This window comes from Trachemys scripta, chromosome 2, assembly GCF_013100865.1.
Source record: "Trachemys scripta elegans isolate TJP31775 chromosome 2, CAS_Tse_1.0, whole genome shotgun sequence".
NCBI classification, from domain to species: domain Eukaryota; kingdom Metazoa; phylum Chordata; order Testudines; family Emydidae; genus Trachemys; species Trachemys scripta.
Window position 1 is genome coordinate 65586561 of NC_048299.1, and position 21155 is coordinate 65607715.

General features: G+C 45.3%; 1 protein-coding gene across 1 annotated transcript; it reads right to left on the reverse strand.

Annotated features, from left to right (window-relative positions):
- Positions 1-6: 6 nt before the first annotated feature.
- PP2D1 (protein phosphatase 2C like domain containing 1) lies at positions 7-19598 on the reverse strand. The gene is made up of 4 exons (XM_034760757.1): positions 19424-19598; positions 18303-18373; positions 5764-6791; positions 7-1049 (listed from the first exon to the last, which is right to left on the reverse strand). The coding sequence occupies exons 1-4, from the start codon at positions 19424-19426 to the stop codon at positions 73-75; spliced, it is 2079 nt and encodes a 692-aa protein (XP_034616648.1). The 5' UTR covers positions 19427-19598; the 3' UTR covers positions 7-72.
- Positions 19599-21155: the final 1557 nt, after the last annotated feature.

Here is a 21155-nt window from a genome sequence, read left to right on the forward strand (position 1 = left end):
GACTCATGTAACTTGACTTGCCTAAATCTAGGGTATATTGTACACACTTTGGTACTCTGTCCGGTAAGCACATTACACATTTTCAATATAATTGGGTATCTTATCACATCCATTTAGAAGTGCAACCAAAATAGTAATATTATCTCGAGAACCTGCTGCTAATGCAGTTTTTACCAGTTGTTTACTAATGTAATTTGCTGCACTGTCATAGAATGTTGCCGAATTAATTTCTCCTTTGCTGGCAATTTGTGAATGTGATCCACGATTATTAGACCGATATGCTTTTGTATCATCATCAAACTGTTTCAATTCTTTAGAACCTTCTTGACTGCCAGAGGCTGACTGGATTATCTCTGTGTGTTGTGAACATGTTCCGTGATTATTAGACAGACAAGCTTTGGTATCCGCTTGTTTTACGTGATCGTCTAACTGCTGCACTTCTTCAGAACTCTCTTTGTTAGAGCCTGGCTGCATCCTGTTTTCATTTTGTGAATCTCTTCTGTTACATGAGCATGATTTTTTATTATTTTGTTTCAGACTGCCTTCATGTTGATTCTGGAGGAAAGCCTCTTTATTAAAATACCATAATTGGATTCTGTCTTCTAAGTCATTAATATCCATTGAACTACATAAATAGTCTTCATAGGGAACTACTGAATACTGATATTTGTGCATAGAAATCTCTTCTCGCTGGGCATACATTTCCAAATAAGAGGTGAACATTCTTAGAGTTAATATAACCACTTCATTTTTATCCAGAACTTCCCAAAGCCCATTAGAAGCTAAAATAAGGAATTGACATGAATCATCTGTAGGGACAGATATGGTATGTGGTACAGGAATAACAGATTTTTTCAACTTTGGATCTCCATGATGTCCAAGGCCACGAGTAGCTCTGATGAGCCCTTCAACTAGTCCTTTTGGTTCATTTGTGCTGATGTTTCCACCATTCTGAAGTATACGGTCTCTTTCCTTTGAATTAGAAGTGCTGTGTTCTTTGGTAAGGCAGTAGCTTTTTCCATTTTTGCATAAGACTGCGTGTATATTACCTAAAATAAAATAAGTACATTTTGCATTTCATAGTGTGACTGAATTTTTTTTACTAAACACTATTAGGTTATTCACAGTAATGAGCCATTTTGACAGGTGAAATCTTGTATTGTCCCTTTTACTTAGCTTTTGACACATTTGCATGCTGACATCCATCCTTATGCTGTTCTGCTTGTCACTGGTCTCACAAATCTTTGCTGATTGAAGGAGTATCTGTACTTTCTAAAATGTCACTGTAGCATTGTATTTCAAAACTTTTGATGGGTTGTAATTGAAATTCAAAATATCAGACTAAGAATCTAATCCTGTGTAAATTCCAGCAGATTAGATAATGAATTTCAAACATAGTTCAGTGCTTGCAGATAGTGTTGGCCTAAAGGCTTAAGCACCTTTCTTAAGTAGCTATTTAAAATGTATACATTTTTTAAATCTTGTATAGTTCCAGAAAGAAAGTGAATGTACAGGAAAGAAAATAAACAGTTTAGCATTTCTCCTGGTTCCAGTCAGAATGTGCTTTTTAGTTAGTCTTTCACAGTGTAGTCTGTAGTCTTTCACAAATATAGGGTCTAAATATTAGTACTTGTGTCTCTTGTAAAGAAGAGAAACATACATTAATTTTTTGTGACTTGGTTTTCATTTGTAATTTATACCATGATCAGATACTGCAGTGGTGGTTGTAATCTAAGCCATGGGATAGCTATAACTGATTATGTATATTATGTATTGCCACTTACATTAAAATATTCTGCTTAGTTTTCCTGTCACCATGCTGTAGACAAAGTAGCTCCTCAATTACAATGAATTGCTTATTTAAAAAGTACGTGCTTTTGCAAGATCCAAAAGACTTATGCTGGTATGATCTTTGAAATGGAAAATGCTTAAGTCTCAATACAAGGTGCACATGGTAACAAAGCGCAAATTAGGACATGTCAGCTATAACGGGTTGTTCTCAGGAATAAGGTAGTCTTAAATTTTTTCTGAAGTTGCATGATGAGCTGTTGTAACCTCATATGAAATGCCATTAAATTGACCAATTCCATGCTATATCAACTAATTTGACAACAGCATTAATCTATTCTGAGGATTAAAAGTCCTCTGCAGCCTGAGGTGGAGAACCTTTGTCTGAGCCAGCAGGGGAAAGAAAATGCTTGGGTCCTTCTAAGAATGGCGTTTCACCTCTTAGTGGGTTTTACGGAGAGGGACTCCATAGTGGATTTCCTGAATTGAAGAATGCAGTAGAAGACCACTGACTGTGGCACAGCCAGAGGGCGGTGGGTCTTCAGTTCTTTCCTCTGCCTGGAATGGCATACTGCATATGGCAGAAATGGTTCCTTCCCTCTTGTTTTGAGATAGAGTAGGTACAGGTTTCTGGGCCTCAGAAGGTATTTTCCCCTTGCTGCTAGATTGGCCCTGGCAGGTTGAGTTTTTTCACCTTTCCTGCTGCAGCCTAGGAAGACCCAGAAGTTAGAATAAGTGAGGCTGGGAGGTGTTTATCTAGTTACAGCTTGTTGGGTGTCTACTGCAGGTATTTGGTCCTGCTTACAAATATACACCAGAACTGGAAGCAGTATTAGGGGCACGCATCCCCTAAAGAAGGGAATGGATAAATTGTTTGGAGCTCCTAATGTCATCCTCAACCCACCTATAAAGGGAGGAAAAGATTCCAGCAACAGTGCCTAGGATCAGGTTGAAAGTTTTTGAGTAGCTCTTTCCCAGATGTCCTGTGTCTCTGGCAGTGTCTGAGACAATTCTACTCTGAAAAGTGTAAAAAAGGCATTATCTTGTACAAGAGTGGTCCCTTTGTGGATTTGGAGACCTAGGTTCTTGCTTACGAGACATAACTTTTTTTTTTACTGTTTACTTTTTTTTTCTTGTTAGCATTGCAGAGCCAGTAGTGAGATGGATTCTATTCTTTGTGTCAACAAATTTGTTTGCTAAATTCAAATCAGTTACACCTATGCAAGTCCAATGAAGGCAGGTGAGAGTCCCACTCTGATGAACCAAAGGAAATTTGCCAAACCAGGAATTGGGGCATGGAGTCTACAGATGTCTCCAAGAGCTGGGTGGGTGATTTAATGTGGGGAAAATGAAAACAGTTTAGATGGTCCCCTGCCATCTACAATATTCTCTCTCCCTACTCCACAGATCTGCAGGCATTCCATTTCAGTTGCTCACCATATGCTTCAAAAACTCTAGTTCCCCTTTCATGTATCAAGAAACACTGCATACCCAATTCCTAAAACACTCCTATAAAGCCTTTGTGTGCTGACCTCAGCAATTACTGGGTGACTGCAAATGTATGCATGGACCAAATATATGTAAATAGTGAAAGTATGAGTTTGGTGTTAAGTTTTTGCATGTGCACACTAGAAGCACGTGATTTCGAGTTAGACTATTAGCATGATTTGTTAATTATGATTTCTAGGTGTGATATGTTAAATGAGGTTCCCTTTTGGATACTTCCCCCCTTACCCTCTACCATACAGTGGTTTGCATGGGTTGGTTTTATGCTAAAGGAACCTTTCCCATAACAAGCAGAGGTCTTGGTGATTATATTAGACTGAACCATACTTATGGGGACACAAGTATAAGAAGCTTCTAGTGGCAGATCATAGTATAATGCAGAGATGCTACATTATACTAAAATTGAGTGAGACTGAGTGAGTTCTAGAATGATTTTTGCTAATCTCACAGACCAGACTGACAATCTCTCTCTCTCTATCTTTATTGCAGAAAAGGGTCATAAAACCACCATGTAATAATTCTCAGAAGCAACCCAACTGTCTTGTCTCTTAAGGCTAAACTGAAAACTACCACATTTTCTTGTCTGCTACTCTAAAATTGAACCTAGCACTTGTAAGATGATGCACCAGCTCTCCCTTGGCATGGGGGAGAGGGGAAGGGCAGGGGGAATCAAGCTTCATCTTAATGGTGTATGAATCTAATGCATTTAAAACAAATCGTTCATTGGGTAGTTAGACTTCATTTTTATTCAATATAATTGAATAAAATATCAAATGATGGATTGTGTTTGGGCCAATCTTTTCAAAAGGATTTTAAAAAAAAACAAAACAAAGTATATCAAAATGACTCCAAGCCCTACTTCATTACCTATGTTTGACCTGGACCATGTGATTAATAGAGCCTAAGGTAAAGCTTAGGTTGGGATTGGGGCATAGGGCAGAGCATTTTAGATATGAGGGGGCTGAGGAATCATCCCAAACTTGCTGCATTTGGACCATGTTACCGTCCCATTGAACTATACAGGCTTTCCCTTACTACAGGAAGTGACAAATGGGTTCCAACATTTTCTGGGCTAACAGTAACCAATGACCCAAACAAATTGGTTTGAATGGAGTTTCCATTTCTCCCAGATTAAGTGCAATTCATAGTCTCACAGCTGGTTTCCAAGTACTAGTGGGATAGGAGCACTTAAAATGCTCCTAATAATTGTACAAGCTTGTCTAACCGGCCATTGTCAGATATTTGTTTGGTGCAATGGAGAGTGATGTCTTTAGATGTTGTTAATCATAAGGCACTAGTACTACAAAGTCTCAAAATTTAATGATCAGAGATTATTTCCATGCCAAAAGACACTTTTTTGTTTCTGGGTCTTTCTACTCAGCTGTAGAATTTGGGAATGATCCTACTTTTGTTCTGTTTTGAGACCTGTGACACATCTGCAAAGCAGTTGAATACTTTGCTTCAAATCCCACAAGGACCTTGTGTACACTAATGAATTTTACCCCAAAAATTCCCCAGGGAGATTTAATGAACAGAGATAATTAGTGAAAGCTAACAGTACCTTGTCTAGAGTAGGGCTACCACTGTGCATCTGAACTGGACAGCGTGGTGAGAATTTATTGGTAATATTCCCTATTGTCATTGTCCTTAATTGTGGCTATTGCAGCTATAACCAGGTAAAAGCAGGAGTCTATTGAAAACAGAATCAGATCTGAGCAGAGTTTCCACCTAAAATACTCCCAAAGGGGAAAAGAATCTCCATAAATTACCCTTGAACATTATATTTCAAGAGTAGCACTAGCTCTCCTCCCCATGTAACAACAGAATAAAAGAGGAGATTACTCTGTTGCCTTTGACACAGTACTATAAACAGCAGAAGCAGTCAGATCCTTATCTACGCCCATGCACCTGAGCTGCTACTAATGCCAGTGTTTTGTTGCGGTTTGAGGGGGGTAAAATTCCCTAGTGTAGACATTGCATATATGTCTCTTCTTAAGTTTGACCCACGTTTGGCTTAAGTTTTTACCAAAGTTAAAATGAATGAGACTTGGAGAAAGGGAAGACTTCTGATTTTTGTGCCATATCCCACACTAAACCTTCAGTTTTCCTTCCTTAACTGTTTCTTCCACCTTTTTATGCTGGTCACTTTTCCTGCATCCCTCAAAGTCTTGTAATTATACCAGTGACTCTAAATGTTCGCTTAATTTACAGCTGTAAGTCAAACATACTATCAGATATATGGATGAACTGTCTTATAGAATAAGCTTGATACTTATTGTCTGACATTAGCATCCATTGCACAGGGTTTCATCTTGTACCCTCCAGAATGTCAACTAAAACCTCTTACCACTAAACTTGGCTTAGATTTTTTTCCCCATTGTAATTGGGGGAGGAGGGAGAGCACCAAAAAAATGCCCAACTCCCCCAGCCCCAAAAAACAACCATTCTGTAAATCAATAACTTACATACCAATGTTAGCAATATGCAGTATCCCAGTACTGCTTTCGGATGGATTTGCTGAATTAGTAGTAGTGTTTTCAAGCAGCATTGTCTTCTCTTGTTCCTTGATGCTCTTTTCCTTTTCATTACTGATTCTTTCCACTAAACAGGTAACAGCTGTACAGCTACTCCAGCGAACTTTGGAAACCTCATTCCTTCCAAGTCGTAGAAGTCTGTCCATTCTCCAAAAGGACTTCGCATATGCTTTGTGAATCCATTCATAAGTGTTTGGCTTGGTTTTCTTATCACTGTCTGTTTTACCAGAGAAAACCTTCTCCTGATCCCTGTAATTTTCCTTGATTACTGTGACAAAAGAATCTAGGATCTGTTCCTCATTTCCACTCACTTTGTAAGAGGAATCAGTCTGAGACAGTTGGTCAAGAAATAAAAGTGGAAACTCTGCTGAAACTGTCTCAGCAGCAAATACACCATGATATCCATCGAATAAGCCCAAAAAACATGTATCTGACCTATTTCCATAATTATCTAGCACAATGAATGTATCTTCCATATCTGCTCGCCATGTTGAATTTTTGTCTTGGCAAATTGCTAATGCTTTTATTAGAGAATTGCTTACTTTCTTGAGGTATCCAGAACTGTCAACAATATTATCAACGCTAAAATATGAGGTGCCCTTTGATTTATTCTTAAGTAGCTCTAACGAACAATCAATCTTCTGTTTGTCTCTTTCAGTGTATTTAGAAAACTTGATCAGTCTTGAAATTAATTGCTGTCTCTGAAGTAAAAGTTTGTTGGTGTCCGTTTCAATCCATGGACGATGATAACCCAGTAGAGCTAGGGCTTTGTGCTCTTTTTTATGATAAAAAAGTTGATGTGGGTATATTGTTTGTTGACATATTGAACAAAGAACTGGAATATCCCCAGAATCTACTTTCCTGGGCACAAAACCGACCTTCTCACCCTGATTTTCCTCATGTCTGTAGAGTTCAAAGTCAGCTGTTTTTGAGGTACTTTGTAAATTTGGTTCCCATGTCATTCTGCAAAAGGAGTTGAATGTTATTAAAATCCTCTTTTAATATCCAATACAACTACAATAATCTAGCCTTCATGCATGCCCTCTTTTAATCTCAAAATTATTAGCATTACTTTATATTCATGTTTATGTCCAAGAAGCTGGAAGATTTAAGCTGAATGCACATGGTGTATATAAAATTACTAACTAAGGTTGCAAAGCCAAGCACTCAAAAGTTAGGAAATGCCAGAATTCAGGGCACAGACTGAACAGCACTCACACTGAGTAAGCAGCTTATTCAGTGTTTTGTTTTATCCTTGTCCAATGTATATGATCCCACTCCTTATTTACAGCACACTATTAAAACACTTCTCTGAATACAGAATTATTAATTTCTTCATGGGCTTTTGTATGGGTCTCATCACTATTGTAGCTGAATGCTTCACAAACTATTTTCACAACACCCTGGTAATAGGGCACTATCCCCATTCTACAGATGTGGAAGGGAAGCACAGAGAAATCAAAGTAATTTTGGATGCCTAATTTGAGACTTCTAGCGTCAAAGAAATATATGTAAATAGCACTTTTTCCTTTGCGTGATTGCTCATATGTATTCTACAATAGATGTGCATGCTCACCACGTGCACCAGTGTCGGAAGTTCTTCCCCTAGCAGTACCCGTAGGGGAGCACCCCAGCAACCCCTGGAGTAGCGCCTCTATGGCATGGTATAAGGGGTGCTGCACGCTCCCCCCACCCTCAGTTTCTTCTTGCCGCCAGTGAAGGTGTTTCGGAACTGCTCTGCTCCAGCTTTGCTGTAGCTTGTCCCCAGATCTTTTGTTCGTTCAGTGTATGTGACCTGCAGTTAGTAGTTTAGTTTATGCACCCATGCCGGGGTATGCCCCATGCCCAGGTTTAAGTTGTGCGACACTTGTAGGTGACTGATGCCAGTGAATGATCTGCACACTGACTGTTTACGCTTTTTGGGTGAAACTCATCTCAGCGATCGCTGCAGGATTTGTAAGTCGTTCAAGCCTCAGACCAAGAGAGAGAGAGACATTAGGCTCCAGGCCATCCTGATGGAGTCAGTGTTTACCCTGACTTCGGCGCACTGCTCTGAGTTGATACCAGGTACCGCAGTATCGATGTGCAGTGACCCCCTAGTGCCATCTACCAGTCGGCACCGCTCCCTGTCTGCGGAACATGCCAAGAAAGCTAAGAAGAGGCCTCCTCCGCTGCGGCACCGGAGCAAGACCGGGGGAGAGGCTACACGAGGGATCGGCAACCTTTCAGAAGTGGTGTGCCGAGTCTTCATTTATTCACTCTAATTTAAGGTTTTGCATGCCAGTAATACATTTTAACGTTTTAGAAGGTCTCTTTCTAGAAGTCTATAATATATAACTAAACTATTGTTGTATGTAAAGTAAATAAGGTTTTTAAAATGTTTAAGAAACTTCATTTAAAATTAAATTAAAATGCAGAGTCCCCCCAGACCGGTGGCCAGTAGCCGGGCAGTGTGAGTGCCACTGAAAATCAGCTCACGTGCCGCCTTTGGCACATGTGCCATAAGTTGTCTACACCTGGGCTAGATCCATGTTGGGCAGTCCTTGGTCCTCATCGGCCTCTAGGCCTCCGACTCAGGTCGAGTGGAGTAGCCCAGCCCATGCAGAGCAGGCTTCCCCGGATGTCTGGATGCCCTCCACGCCAGAGGCCTTGCACGCGGCCCAGGACGTTATCTCCATGCCGGTACCAGGAGCACCGCCAATGTTGGGCCCATGGTCCAGGGGCAACCCGCCACTGGGATCTCCGCAGTCGCCCCTCCCTTGGTACCGGTCACTGTCAAGGGAATGTTCCTGACACCATTCGCCACTCAGCGACCATCCCGTGCATAGTTCATGCAGGTTGCCGTCGACCCCCACCAGGTTGTCTGGCTGGGTTCCAACGGACAGAGACTCCAGGCACCGTTCTGCCTCGAGGAGCAGACACCCGTGGGACTGAGGCAGACAATGCCAAAGGTCCTCATTTCAGAGGAGCTATTGTAGCCAGTTGTGATGGAACATTGACGCCGTTCCCGTTCGTTGTCTCGCTCCAAGACCTTGCCACAGCACCACTCCCGGGCATCGATCGTCGGTGCCTAACCATCGCAGATCCGCCCTCTGGAGCCGATTGTGGATGAGCCGCTACCGGCGGTACCGTTCCTCCATGTTGAGATCACGGTCTTGTGGTTAGCACCACTCCCGGCAACGCCGCTCCTTCCCGTCCAGGGACAGCGGCAGGTCTTATGTCAGCCTAGCCTCCCTTCATAGTCGTCCATTGATGGGTCAGGCCAGCCAGGCCAAACAGCCTACTCCGCCGGTGCCACAGCAGGTGCAGTGGTACCGGGCCCTGTGACTGGCACAGTGGTTCCAGTGGGCACTGTGGCCCCCGACGCAGCCCCTGGTGGGGGCTCGTTCGATGGCTGGAGCCTTGGAACGGCCATCGGCCTCCCTCTCCCGGCCTCCCTCTCCCAGCCTTCGAGAAAGGAGTTGGTGGGACGTGCATCTTCGGTGCCATACCCAGAGAGAGAACAGGTGCGGATCTTCTGGTGCCAGTGGACATGCAAAGTACTGTACCTGCCTCCTCCCCGTCCCCGCATGAGGTGATTGGGGCCCCTCCTCCCTCCATCCCGCAGGAGGACTCTAAAGCCCACCAGGAACTATTGAAAAGGGTGGCATCAAACCTCAACCTTCAGGCAGAGAAGGTGGAGGAGCCCTCGGACTCCCTGTTTAACGTCCTGTCCACCTCGGTACCTGGCAGGGGTGGCAAAAATTTCAAATGCCTTGTGGCAAACCCCGGCCTCATTGCCCCCCAACTCTAAGAGAGCAGAACACAAGTATTTTGTGCCCGCCAAGGGGCATGAATATTTGTACAACCATCCTGCCCCTAACTCCCTGGTGGTTGAGTCAGTCAACCACAGGGAGCGGCAGGGCCAACTAGCCCCCACTCCGAAAAATAAAGATTCAAGGAGGCTGAATTCCTTTGGCAGAAAAATTTATTCATCCTCGAGCTTCCAGTTACGGGTGGCGAACCATCAGGCTCTTCTGGGCCAGTATGAGTTCAGTCTGTGGGACTCTCTGCCCAAGTTCAAGGACTCCCTCCAGGAACATGACAGGAAGGAGTTCAAAGCTCTGGTGGAGGAGGGTACAGTGGCTGCTAGGGAAACCCTGCAGGCAGCGTCGGATGTGGCGGACATGGCAACACGGTCCATGGTCTCCGTGGTGCCCATGAGAAGGGCATCGTGGCTCTTGCTGTCTGGGCTGTCTAGTGAGGCACAGACTTCCTTGCAAGACCTCCCGTTTGATGGCAAAGCTCTGTTTGCAGAACTGACGGACATAAAACTGCATGGTCTGAAAGACTCCTGCACGATGCTTAAGACTCTTGGCCTCTATGTTCCAGCTCCGGCTAGACCTAAGTTTAAGCCGCAGCAGGCTCCTGCCTAGGCCACCCACTCTAAATATGAGCCCCCTTATAAGAAGTCGTGGGACTATAAGAAACACCTGCAGAGGCATTCTTGGCCTGCCCCCCAGCCTGGGTCCTTCAAGGGCAAACAGGCAGGGAAACGGCAGTTTTGACTGTACGCCCAGGATCAACCTACCAGTTCACATCAGGGATCCACCCTCAATAAAGCTTCCCTTCTCCAACTGGTTGTGTGCTTTTCTGTCTGAGTGGTCGCGGCTGACCTCGGACCAATGGGTCCTCAGCACCATCTCCTGGGGCTACACCCTCCAGTTTACCTCTACTCCGCCCAACCACCCTCCACCCCCATTCCTCCTGGGAGACGCCTCTCACGAGGCCCTGCTCAAGCAGGAGGTGGGGCAGCTCCTGGGCCTAGGAGCGGTGGAAGTGGTGCCAGCGGAGTTCAAACGCAAGGGGTACTACTCCCTCTGTTTCCTTACCCGAAGGCCAAAGGGGGGCTCAGCCCATCCTGGACCTGCGAGGCCTGAACCAGTACATGGTGAAGCTCAAGTTCCGCATGGTCTCCATCATTCCCTCCCTGGATCCCGGGGACTGGTACGCTACCCTCAATCTGCAGGACGCGTACTTCCACATCCATATGTTCGAGGGACACAGACACTTCCTCCATTACACAGTTGGACAGGAACGCTACCAATTTACGGTCCTCCCATTTGGCCTGTCCACTGCCTGCAGGGTATTTACAAAGTGTATGTCTGTGGAGGTGGCCTACTTCAGGCACCATGGGGTCCAGATTTTCCCCTATCTGGATGCCTGGCTGGTCAAGGACAGCTCCTGTTCGCAGGTACAGGATCAAGTGGCACTCCTCTGTCCACGTGCGCCACTTTGGGCCTGTTGGTAAATGACACCAAGTCCACATTAGTCCTAGTTCAACGCACAGAGTTTATCGGGGCAGTCCTGGACGCCACATCGGCCAGAACCTCCCTCCCACCGGACAAGTTTGAGACCCTAAAAGGGCTCATCAACGCAGTCATGAGGTTTCCAGTGACAACAGCCAGAGCGTGGCTCCAGCTCTTGGGTCACATGTTGGCGTGCACATATGTGGTTTGTCACGCCAGACTCAGGATGAGACCCCTCTGGTTAGCCTCATGTTCTCCCAGGCCCGAGACAAGATGGACAAGGTCCTCACTGTGCCCGAACCGGTGATCGCCTCCCTTCGATGGTGGTCCCCCCCCCCCCCCAGGGAACATGCTCTGCGGGGTCCTGTTCAGAGGCAGGCCACCATCGATGGAACTGGTGTCTGACATGTCGGACCTGGGGTGGGGAGCCCATATGGGAGATGTTCAGACCCAAGGGCTGTGGTCAGTACAGGACCTGGCCCTCCACATAAACATCAAGGAGCTCAGGGTGGTCTGGCTGGTGTGCGTGGCCTTCCGCTCGCACCTGGAGGGCTGTATGGTCAGGGTTTTCACGAACAACACGGCCTCGATGTTTTACATCAATAGTCAAGGCGGTGCCCCATCATCTGCCCTCTGCCTGGAACCCCCCAGCTGTGAGACTTCTGTATAGCTCACGACATTTGCCTACAGGACTACCACCTACTGGGTGTCCAGAATTCGTGGGCGGATCACTTGAGCAGGGACTTTTCCTCTCAGCACGAGTGATCTCTTCACCCATAGATGGTGCACAGACTTTTCCAAGAGTGGGGAACTCCCCAGGTGAACCTGTTTGCAACTCAAAGGAACTGTCGCTGTCCCCGGTTCTGATCCAGGGGGGCTGGGATGGGGTGCTATCCCTGATGCCTTCCTCCTATCCTGGTCAGGCCAGTTGCTCTATGCCTACCCCGGTTCCTACTCATTGGCAAGGTCCTGGAAAAGATAAAGACGGACAGTCCTCCTGATTGCCCCGGCATGGCCAAGGCAGCATTGGTACGGGACCTTCACGAGCCTGGCGGTTGCCCCACCATGGCCGTTACCATCCCACCTGGACCTGATCTCCCAGGACCAGGGCCACTTCCTCCACCCCAACCTAGCAGCACTCCACCTCACGGCAGCTGAGTGGGGCGTCTCCCCCATGGCTGCACCAATCCAGCTCATTTTGGACTACCTCCTTCACCTTAGAGCCCAGGGCTTGGCACCCTCATCTGTCAAGGTGCACTTGGCAGCCATATCAGCCTTCTACCTGCCGGTGCAGGGGCACATGGTATTCTCCCATGCCATGACTGGCCAATTCCTTAAGGGATTGGATCATCTCTTCCCGTATTTTAGGCCACCAATCCCGCAGTGGGACCTGAACTTGGTGCTGGCCCAGCTGACGGGTCCCCCATTTGAGCTGCTAGCTACGTGCTCCTGGTCGCAACTCTCATGGAAGGTAGCCTTCCTGGTAGCGATCACGTTGGCTAGGCGGGTCTCAGAACTCAGGGCCCTGACCTCCGAGCCCCCATATACGGTGTTCCAAAAGGATAAGGTCCAGCTCTGCCCACACCCTTCGTTCCTCCCGAAGGTGGTCTCCGCCTACCACATGGGTCAGGACATTTTCCTGCTGGTCCTCTGCCTCATGCCCCATGCATCCAGTGAGGAGCGCCGCCTCCACTCGCTGGATGTGAGACGGGCTCTGGCTTTTTACCTGGAGTGGACTAAGCCATTCAGGAAGTCTTTACAGCTGTTCATTGCCTTGGTTGAATGCATGAGTGGTCAGCCGATCTCCACTCAGTGGCTCTCCAACTGGATCACCTCGTGCATCCGTACCTGTTATGACCTGGCGGGAATCCCCTAGCCATCAATTGTGAGGGCACACTCACTAGGGCGCAAGCTTTGTTGGATGACTTTTTAGCCCATGTCCCCATTCAGGACATTTGCAGGGCTGCTACATGGTCTTCAGTTCACAGGTTCACCTCTCATTATGCGATCGTCTCCCAGACCAGGGAGGACGCTGGGTTCAGCAGGGCTGTGCTCCGTCCCAAGAATTTGGGAACTCCTACCCGCCTCCAACAGATAGAGCTTGGAATCACCTATTGTGGAATACACATGAGCAATCACTCGAAGAAGAAAAGACAGTTACCTTTTCCGTAACTGGTGTTCTTCGAGATGTGTTGCTCATGTCTATTCCACATCCCACCCCCCTTCCCCTCTGTCGGAGTTGTCTGACAAGAAGGAACTGAAGGTGGGGGGCGCATGCAGCACCCCTTATACCACGCCATGGAGACCCCACTCCAGGGGTTGCTAAGGGCACTCCCCTATGGGTACTGCTAGGGGAAAAACTTCCGGCACCAGTGCATGTGGCGAGCACACACACCTATTGTGGAATAGGCATGAGCAAGACATCTCAAAGAACACCAGTTACAGAAAAGGTAACTGTCTTTTATATGTTCAACATGCATCTCCCATTGACAATAATTTTAGCTGTAAAAACTCAACCCTAAGGTCTCAAGTGGAAAAACAGTATGTGTTTATGTAATTAAGACTACCATAATGCATATGCATAGGGGACTGAATTAACATTGCACAGGCGACCTTAATTCTGGCCTTTTCCTAATTTTTGAGTGTTTGACTTTGCAACCTTATGTTTTTTAATGTAGTTTTTTGTGTGTAAATTCCTAGCTTTTAAAAAAAGCAAACTGAAAAAACAACACTGCCATGCTGTGGCTTCATATTGACCCCTTCATGGCTCATAACAGGGTTGCAACCTTTAGATCCACAGCACAGACCTCTGTCACTTGAGCTAAGGGAACAACTGATACTAATAGGAGGTTGTCACCCTCTGTGTGAAGCAGCACTAGAAGGGGATGAGATGCGTGCTTTTCCAGTGGATTTCACAGATATTTGCTGACAACAGAGGAATGGTGGGACTCCGAGATCTTGGGTTCCATTTCAGTTTCTGCAGGGCAGTATTAACTAGTGGGCATAGACCCTTCTGTGCCTGTGCCTCCCAAATCTAATCCCTTTTGCTGGTCCTTTCTCTCCCTGTCTCTCAATTCCTCATCCGAGTCTCTACTCCCCACGCTTCTTGTCCCACACTCCAATCCCCCAGACTCCCCATCCAAGTCCCAATCTTTCCCCAGCCCTGTCTTCCAGTTTCCTACCTAAGCAACTTGTTCTAATCCCCACCTGGCTTTTTGTCCAATCTCAGTCTTCCCCAACACTGGCTCCATGTCTCCTTGCCTAGCCATTCCCAATTTCCCCATATCCCTGGCTCCTCAAATGATCTCAGTCTCCTCCCACTCCTAGCTCCCAGTCAGTCTTCTTGCCTAGCCAGTCCCAGTATCATCCCCCCCACTCCCACCCGACCCAGGGCTGGCTCCAGGCACCAGCGAATGAAGCAGGTGCTTGGGGCGGCCAATGGAAAGGAGGGCAGCACGTCCAGGTCTTCGGCGGCGAGTCCCTCAGTCCCTCTCGGAGGGAAGGACCCGCCACCAAATTGCCACCGAAGAATGAAGTGGCGCAGTAGAGCTGCTGCCGAAGTGCCACCAATTGCAGCTTTACCTCTTTTTTCCTTTTTCTTTTTTTTTTTTTTTTCTGCTTCGCCGCTTGGGGCAGCAAAAAAGCTGGAGCCAGCCCTGCCCCCACCACCAATTCCTTGTTTTAGTCTACTCTTTCCATCCCATCTCAGCCCCAGGTCCAGCTTTTGTACTCTCTTCATTTCAGTCCTACTCCTCCACACTGCCTGTGAACCAGCAGGGGGAACACTGAAATCACAGGAGAGTTTCCCTGTTCTCAGCTATTAGGCCTGACACTCCTAGAGCAGCAAGCGCAGAGAAAGTCTTGTTCAACCACTGCAGCTCCAGCATGTAGCATGCTCACTGCAGATGGAATTGTCAGGGAATTTAGCTATCGACCACTAATAAAGTCTCTATGGAGCATGTGTAAACTGAGATTTTTCCAGGGGCTTATAACTTGACATATTTTGGAGGATTTGCCTAGGGATGGCATAAGGCACACATCTGACACCAGGGTGAATGCCTCGCCAAATTCCTAATCCCTGCTTTAGAACATGGGGGCACAGGAGTGTCTCAGTTATAAGAATTTGTTTAACATGGGCAAAACAATGTGTTTTTCCTAGTCTTTTATTCTTGGAAACAAACAAAAATTAAAAATAAATAAATAAATTAAATCAGTCTGAAGCATGGAAAAAATCCACTCAAAGAGTTAAAGCTGTAAGTGAAAAGAAGGTTTTATAATGGGAAGTGTCAGACAACCTTATCGATAGGTGGCACTGCCAGCTCTGCTTATAATATGTAATGGCTGAGAAATCATGCAGATGGTATTATGAAGCACTTAAACTCTCTCCTGTGCTTATATTACTGTAATGTGATATGATATGTATAAAAATCACAACCCCTTGTATAGCATTGCCTCAATCTATTTATCTATAGAAACTAGTGTGTGTACATAGGTCCTCAGATACTACAATGATAGGTATAGTGTAAGAACCTAGAAGTGTTGAGTGTGGCACAGCTAACTACAACATACAGCATTCTATCTAGCAAATACACATACACGCTGTGTTTGTATGTATGAGTACAAATTGGTGTTTGTTAGAGGTAAGACTGCAAAATAGTTTTCACTATAACTTCTAGTCACAGACATAATTTCCCAATATATGCTTGTAATACAGTGGGGAGAGACCCACCAGCAAGGCAATGTCTTTGTCAACAATTTCTTACTCCCAAATGTAGGTCTGCCCTGCTGTAGGAACTCTTCCCCAAAGTGCCTTTTTGGGGGCTGGCCCTTTAAATGTGGTAGAGCCAAGCAGCTGCGGGCCTAAGGTGTCTACTTGGCGATTAGCACTGCTGCCTGTAGTTCCCTGTTGCCAAGCAGGTAATTATCCTACTTGGTTTCTGAAAGACAGGGATATTTTCTGATGGCAGTGGGTTGGTCAAACAAAATTCCTTCCATTGATTTTTTTTTAGTCAAAGGAGAGTTAAAAAATATTTTTGCTATTGTAAAAAGCCTGTGATATGTTTAAGATGCCTTATTGAACCTAATGCCTCTGATTAGTTTGAGGTAGGAAAAATCATTTTAAAAGTTATACGTGGACTCCCCCATTTTGTGGTCAGTAGCATCTGCTACAATACTAGCAAATCCTTATTAAAACCATTGTAACACCACAGTGTGTGTTCTCCCTGCCCAGACGTAGCTATTGCTCTCAGGCTGCAGGGGCTATTTGTGTGAGGGAGGTGGTGTCTTTCTGAAATATGTACAGCAAGATTCTCTTAAAATGCTGTACTGCCTTAACAATGCAGATGAAATAATTGCACATGTAACTCCTGTTTGCTGGAAGTGGTACGCTGTCCCCCTCTGGTGGTAGCTAGGCCCCTTGGAGATTCATAAGCCTGCTACAGCTTTGGCCAGTGGTTCTCCACCCATGGCCCAATCAGCACACAACTCAGTCCATGTGACATCCTCAGGGCCATACAAGTAGTATATATATTGTGTGGAGGCGGTGCACATAGCAGCATAGTGGCTCACAATGGTTAATTGGCTGAGAATCACTGGCCTCAGCTAATAGAGAGGTGTCTTTTAGCTCATGCACTAGCAACTCATGCATTTAGCTCCAGAGTTCCCAGGTTTGATCCCCACTGCTGACACCCATGTGAGGATCAGCATTACACACACATGAAAAAAGGTTGCAGATTCTGTGATTGTGGTGCTATCTGCATAGTTGTGTTGCATTCTGCATATTTTAAACTTTGAACTGAAGGATCAAAAAATTGGTGGCATCAAAAAGGCCTGATGTAAGTGGGGGCATCTCCAGACTAAATAGCGGGTAGAGTTTTTACAGTCTTGGTTCTGCACAAACGTTGTCAGGTTTAACTAAAATCAGTTTTTAAATTAATTTATTTAAATCAGTGCTTTCCCACTGGTGGACACTCTTAGGATTTGTCTACACAGGAAAATTGTACTACTTACAGTGGCATAATTAAACAAGGATAGTTACACTGGTATAAATCCTTGTGTGGACACTCTTATACCAGAATAAGTGTCCACATGGCACTGGTAGGTGTTAAACTGTCTTTATGATGTATGAAGATTGACTCATTTTTTTCCCTGCTTATTTTTTCCACATCAGAGGTATAAGGTATGGACTTCCCTATTTCTGCTGGAGGGCGGAAGAACTGCAGGGAAATAGTGACATCACAATATACTGAAACTGAGTTACCGCTTTCTGAGCCCTAAATTGAGTGGAAGAGGAATGAGAAGACTTAAGGTTCCAGCCTACTGCGATATCCCTGTGCATCTCCAGTGCTCCAGCAAGATAAGAGAAGCCAAGACCTGGTCCTGCTGATGTGTTTAAACATAAAAATAAAGCAGAGAAAAACCACACCTTAAAATGGTGAGAAAAAAATGTCAGGTCACTTTATTAAAGAGCAGTAAAAGGGCACCAACAAGATAATATTTGCTAAGCAGTTTGCATCTCAGAGCCCATGCATTAAATCTTGGTTAAAATGTTATTACTATAAAATGTAGGCTACTTGGCTTTTGTAGGACTACTCATATGAGCAAAGCTACTTACACATGTAAGTGTTGCAGGCTATCAGGCCAAACGATTGTGGGGCACAGGTTAATATTGCATAATGCATCACAGTCTCAGTAAATATTTTAGTTCTGGGCACTGGTTTACTGCTATTGCACTCTGAGTTGGTCAATATGGGTAAAGCATATAGTTAGTCTGTATCTGCTACTGCTACAGTTTGGCTATAATGCAGTCTAGTGAGGTGACATTTGAATTACATGGCTTTTAATTTGTGTACCTCCACTAATTAAACTGAGCATTAAAAATCTGATGTGTAATGAAAAGCAAAATGTACAGATGTTACCTTCGTATAACCATTAAGAATGCAGTATCCAAATGAAAGAGCCATGTAAACATCTTTCCTTACCCAGGTCATTCCTCTCCCTTCTCCAGGATGTGCTCCTTCCTCACTTACCTATCATGGCCATCGCCTCAACTGTAAACTCTTTGGGGCACGGGACCTTCTTCCTTGAGCTTTTTCTGATACCCCTCCGGTACATGTGGGCACTACAAGGTAATCACTACTACAAATAATAATAAGATGGATGCAGGAAAGGTGGTTGGCTGACTTACCTTTGCAGTCTAGCACATATAGGAGGAGGAGGAGAAGGAAAAGATGATGTGTCTCTGAGGTCATAATCTCCCTGAAAATGTCATCACAATATCAGCCAACAACATATTTTTCATCTTCCCAAATGTGGGAAATTCTCCCTGAACAAGGATCATTCTAACCCCCACTCCCCTTGTTTTTCATCTCTTTCCCTTCCCTCCTGTCTCCCTCTTTCCTCCCTTCTTTCTCAATCATCTCTTCCTTCTCTGTCCCACATTTCTTCCCTGAGCTTGCTCGTCCCTATCCATCCCTCCTTGCCAATGGTGTGGAAATGCTGCTCATGCTATCTCTATGCTGTCAGGTCTTCTCCTCTCCTTCTGACTTGTGCTCTGTTCCCTCGGCATGTAATACATAGACAGGTTGGAGGTGGCTCAAAAGGGAATTGCTTGCACTAGAGAATGTTGATGTTCCCACTACCATTACAACCTTCTAGTAGGCATTTCATACACCTGGCAGCCACACAAATGCTTCCAATGGGAACTAGTATTCGCAGCATCACAGGTACAGCTCTTCCTCTGACCATCGATAAGCTCTGTGTCTCCCTGCTCCGCCGTAGTGCCAGTGTAGACCACAAGGGCTGGGATAGTATCTGCAATGGTGCAATTGGTCCCTTAGTGCAATTCCACAATGCTCCGGCCCTACTCCTCAGTGACAGCTCTGACTGCCCAGAGCATGGCTCTGTCACTTGTCAAGATATCCCCTTACCAGTTGCATGCAGGCCCAAGAGCACTCAAGGCAATATTTATCTGGTCTCAGCGCTACCTAGCCCCTTACCCCAAATCCCCAACTCTAAAAGCAGCATTGAAGACCCACAAGTTTACTGTAAAATAAAATGTATATAAGCTGTATTGAATACTTCTAAAACCTATATAAAAACTCCACCTGAAAGACAAAATTCCCTTGTTAGCACAGCAACCACATCATAAACCTTCTACCAGGGCACTTACGTCATTGGGGGGTGGACTCAGAGGCCATGCACAGCCTCAGAGCATCTAAAAAAGGGACCATAGCAAAAGGGACATTAGTTAGGGGCTGGACTGGAACACTACACTGTGTCTTCCCCAAGTGAATCAACATATCTCACCATTATGCTCTAGCACCCTCTGGTCAGCACCCACCCGTGATATATCCCAGAGCAATGATACAGTCTCACTGGGCCCCCACTACAGGACATATGGGAAGGGGGTCAGGGGAACTTGGCTGGCCACATGGACGGGAGGGCCCAGAAGAACTTGGGCCCAGATCACTCACGTTTCTGGATCCTAGAAAAAACACAAGAGACAGAAGCTGTTAGTCTAGCTACAAAGCAAAAGAAGAAAATTCAAACATAATTAGAATAATTATAGAATAAATGAATGAACATAATTAAGCTCCTTACTTCCCTCCTTGAGTACAGACACTCAATGCTGATGGTACTCAGCATAATATTGCCTGAGACTTCATGCTACTATCTTTATGGCAGCAAATTCAGTAGTTGCTACTAAGTTTCCACCATCACATTTGCAAGCGTGAGGGTGTAAAAGGATGTCATCTCAGTCCCTTAGGACGGACATGCAGTTCTTTGTGAAGAGCAGAACTATTCAAAGTGGGCAATGGAACCAACCAAAACTGCGGCAAATATACACTTATGTATTATAGATATTATGCACCTGATTCCGGGAACTGTGCTGGCCATTGTAGGTTAGATGCAACAACCTACAAACCTGTAATCCTTCCAGTAACAGCTATGCCATAGACATGGTGCACTTAGAATGCTTCGTAGGTATGCACTGCACTGTTGCAGCTTGCACTGGTTTGTTTGCACCAGTGCAGGTTGCAGTGGTGTTAATTTGATCCATAGATATTGAAGCAAATCAGAAGGGCTTCTGCACCACTGGTATGAGGTAACCACAATAGGAAAACCTTTAAGTCTTTTCCTGGACAGTTGCAGAAAAAGGCATACAAGTTTTCCTAATGTAGCTGCATGCACCTGACGGAAGTAAGTGGCTGTGTCTACCTTAGCATTTTGTTTTCTCTCACAGCACTGTAATACCAACAGTGCAGTTCCAATGCTGGCAGCAATAGAAGCAGCACTAGAATATTCTGGCTACTGCATTTTTAACTCCCTGTTATCTGAGCCTGGTAAAATGCCAGTGGTCAGGATATACTAACTCTCCCACCACCACTGGCACCCATGGACCTGCCCCGGTGGTAGTATATGCTGGGCGATATTAAGAAAGAAAAACATCAGTGCCGACAAGTAGCCTGTTGAGATGGGGCCAGGAAAAGTGCTAAGAAATGGGATGTCCTGCATGATGCAGGACACTTAAGAGCTATAGCCAACCATGAGCTGTTCAGAGTAACAGCAGGTGAAGAAGACGGGAGCTATGACAATGCTACTACCTAACAATGAGCTTTTCAGAGAACAGTAGTGGCAGGAAGGGGAGAGACAAGGGTATTGGAAAGGGCAGTGGAGTGGGCAGGATACAATGGGAGAGGTAGTAGGGGAGAAAGAAGAAGGGCAAAAAATGCATGGGGCAGCCTACCATCTTTGAATCCTGTAAAATAAAACATTATAGGCTTATACAATACATAGTAAGACATTGACCATGTCCTTAAATTCTCATTGTGTGTAGCTAAATAGCTCCTAAATGAGCTTCTGAACTTAACACCTGTACACAGTTGCTGATTTTATAAGACGCTCAGCGGTTTGTGGGTGAGAGTAGCATAATATCCTGCGCTTCTAGGGCCAACTGCTAAAGCACTTAGTTTTTGATAAGTCAAAACTCTTACTGAAGTCAGTAAGATAGTGTTCTGCATAATTTCCCTGTAGTTTG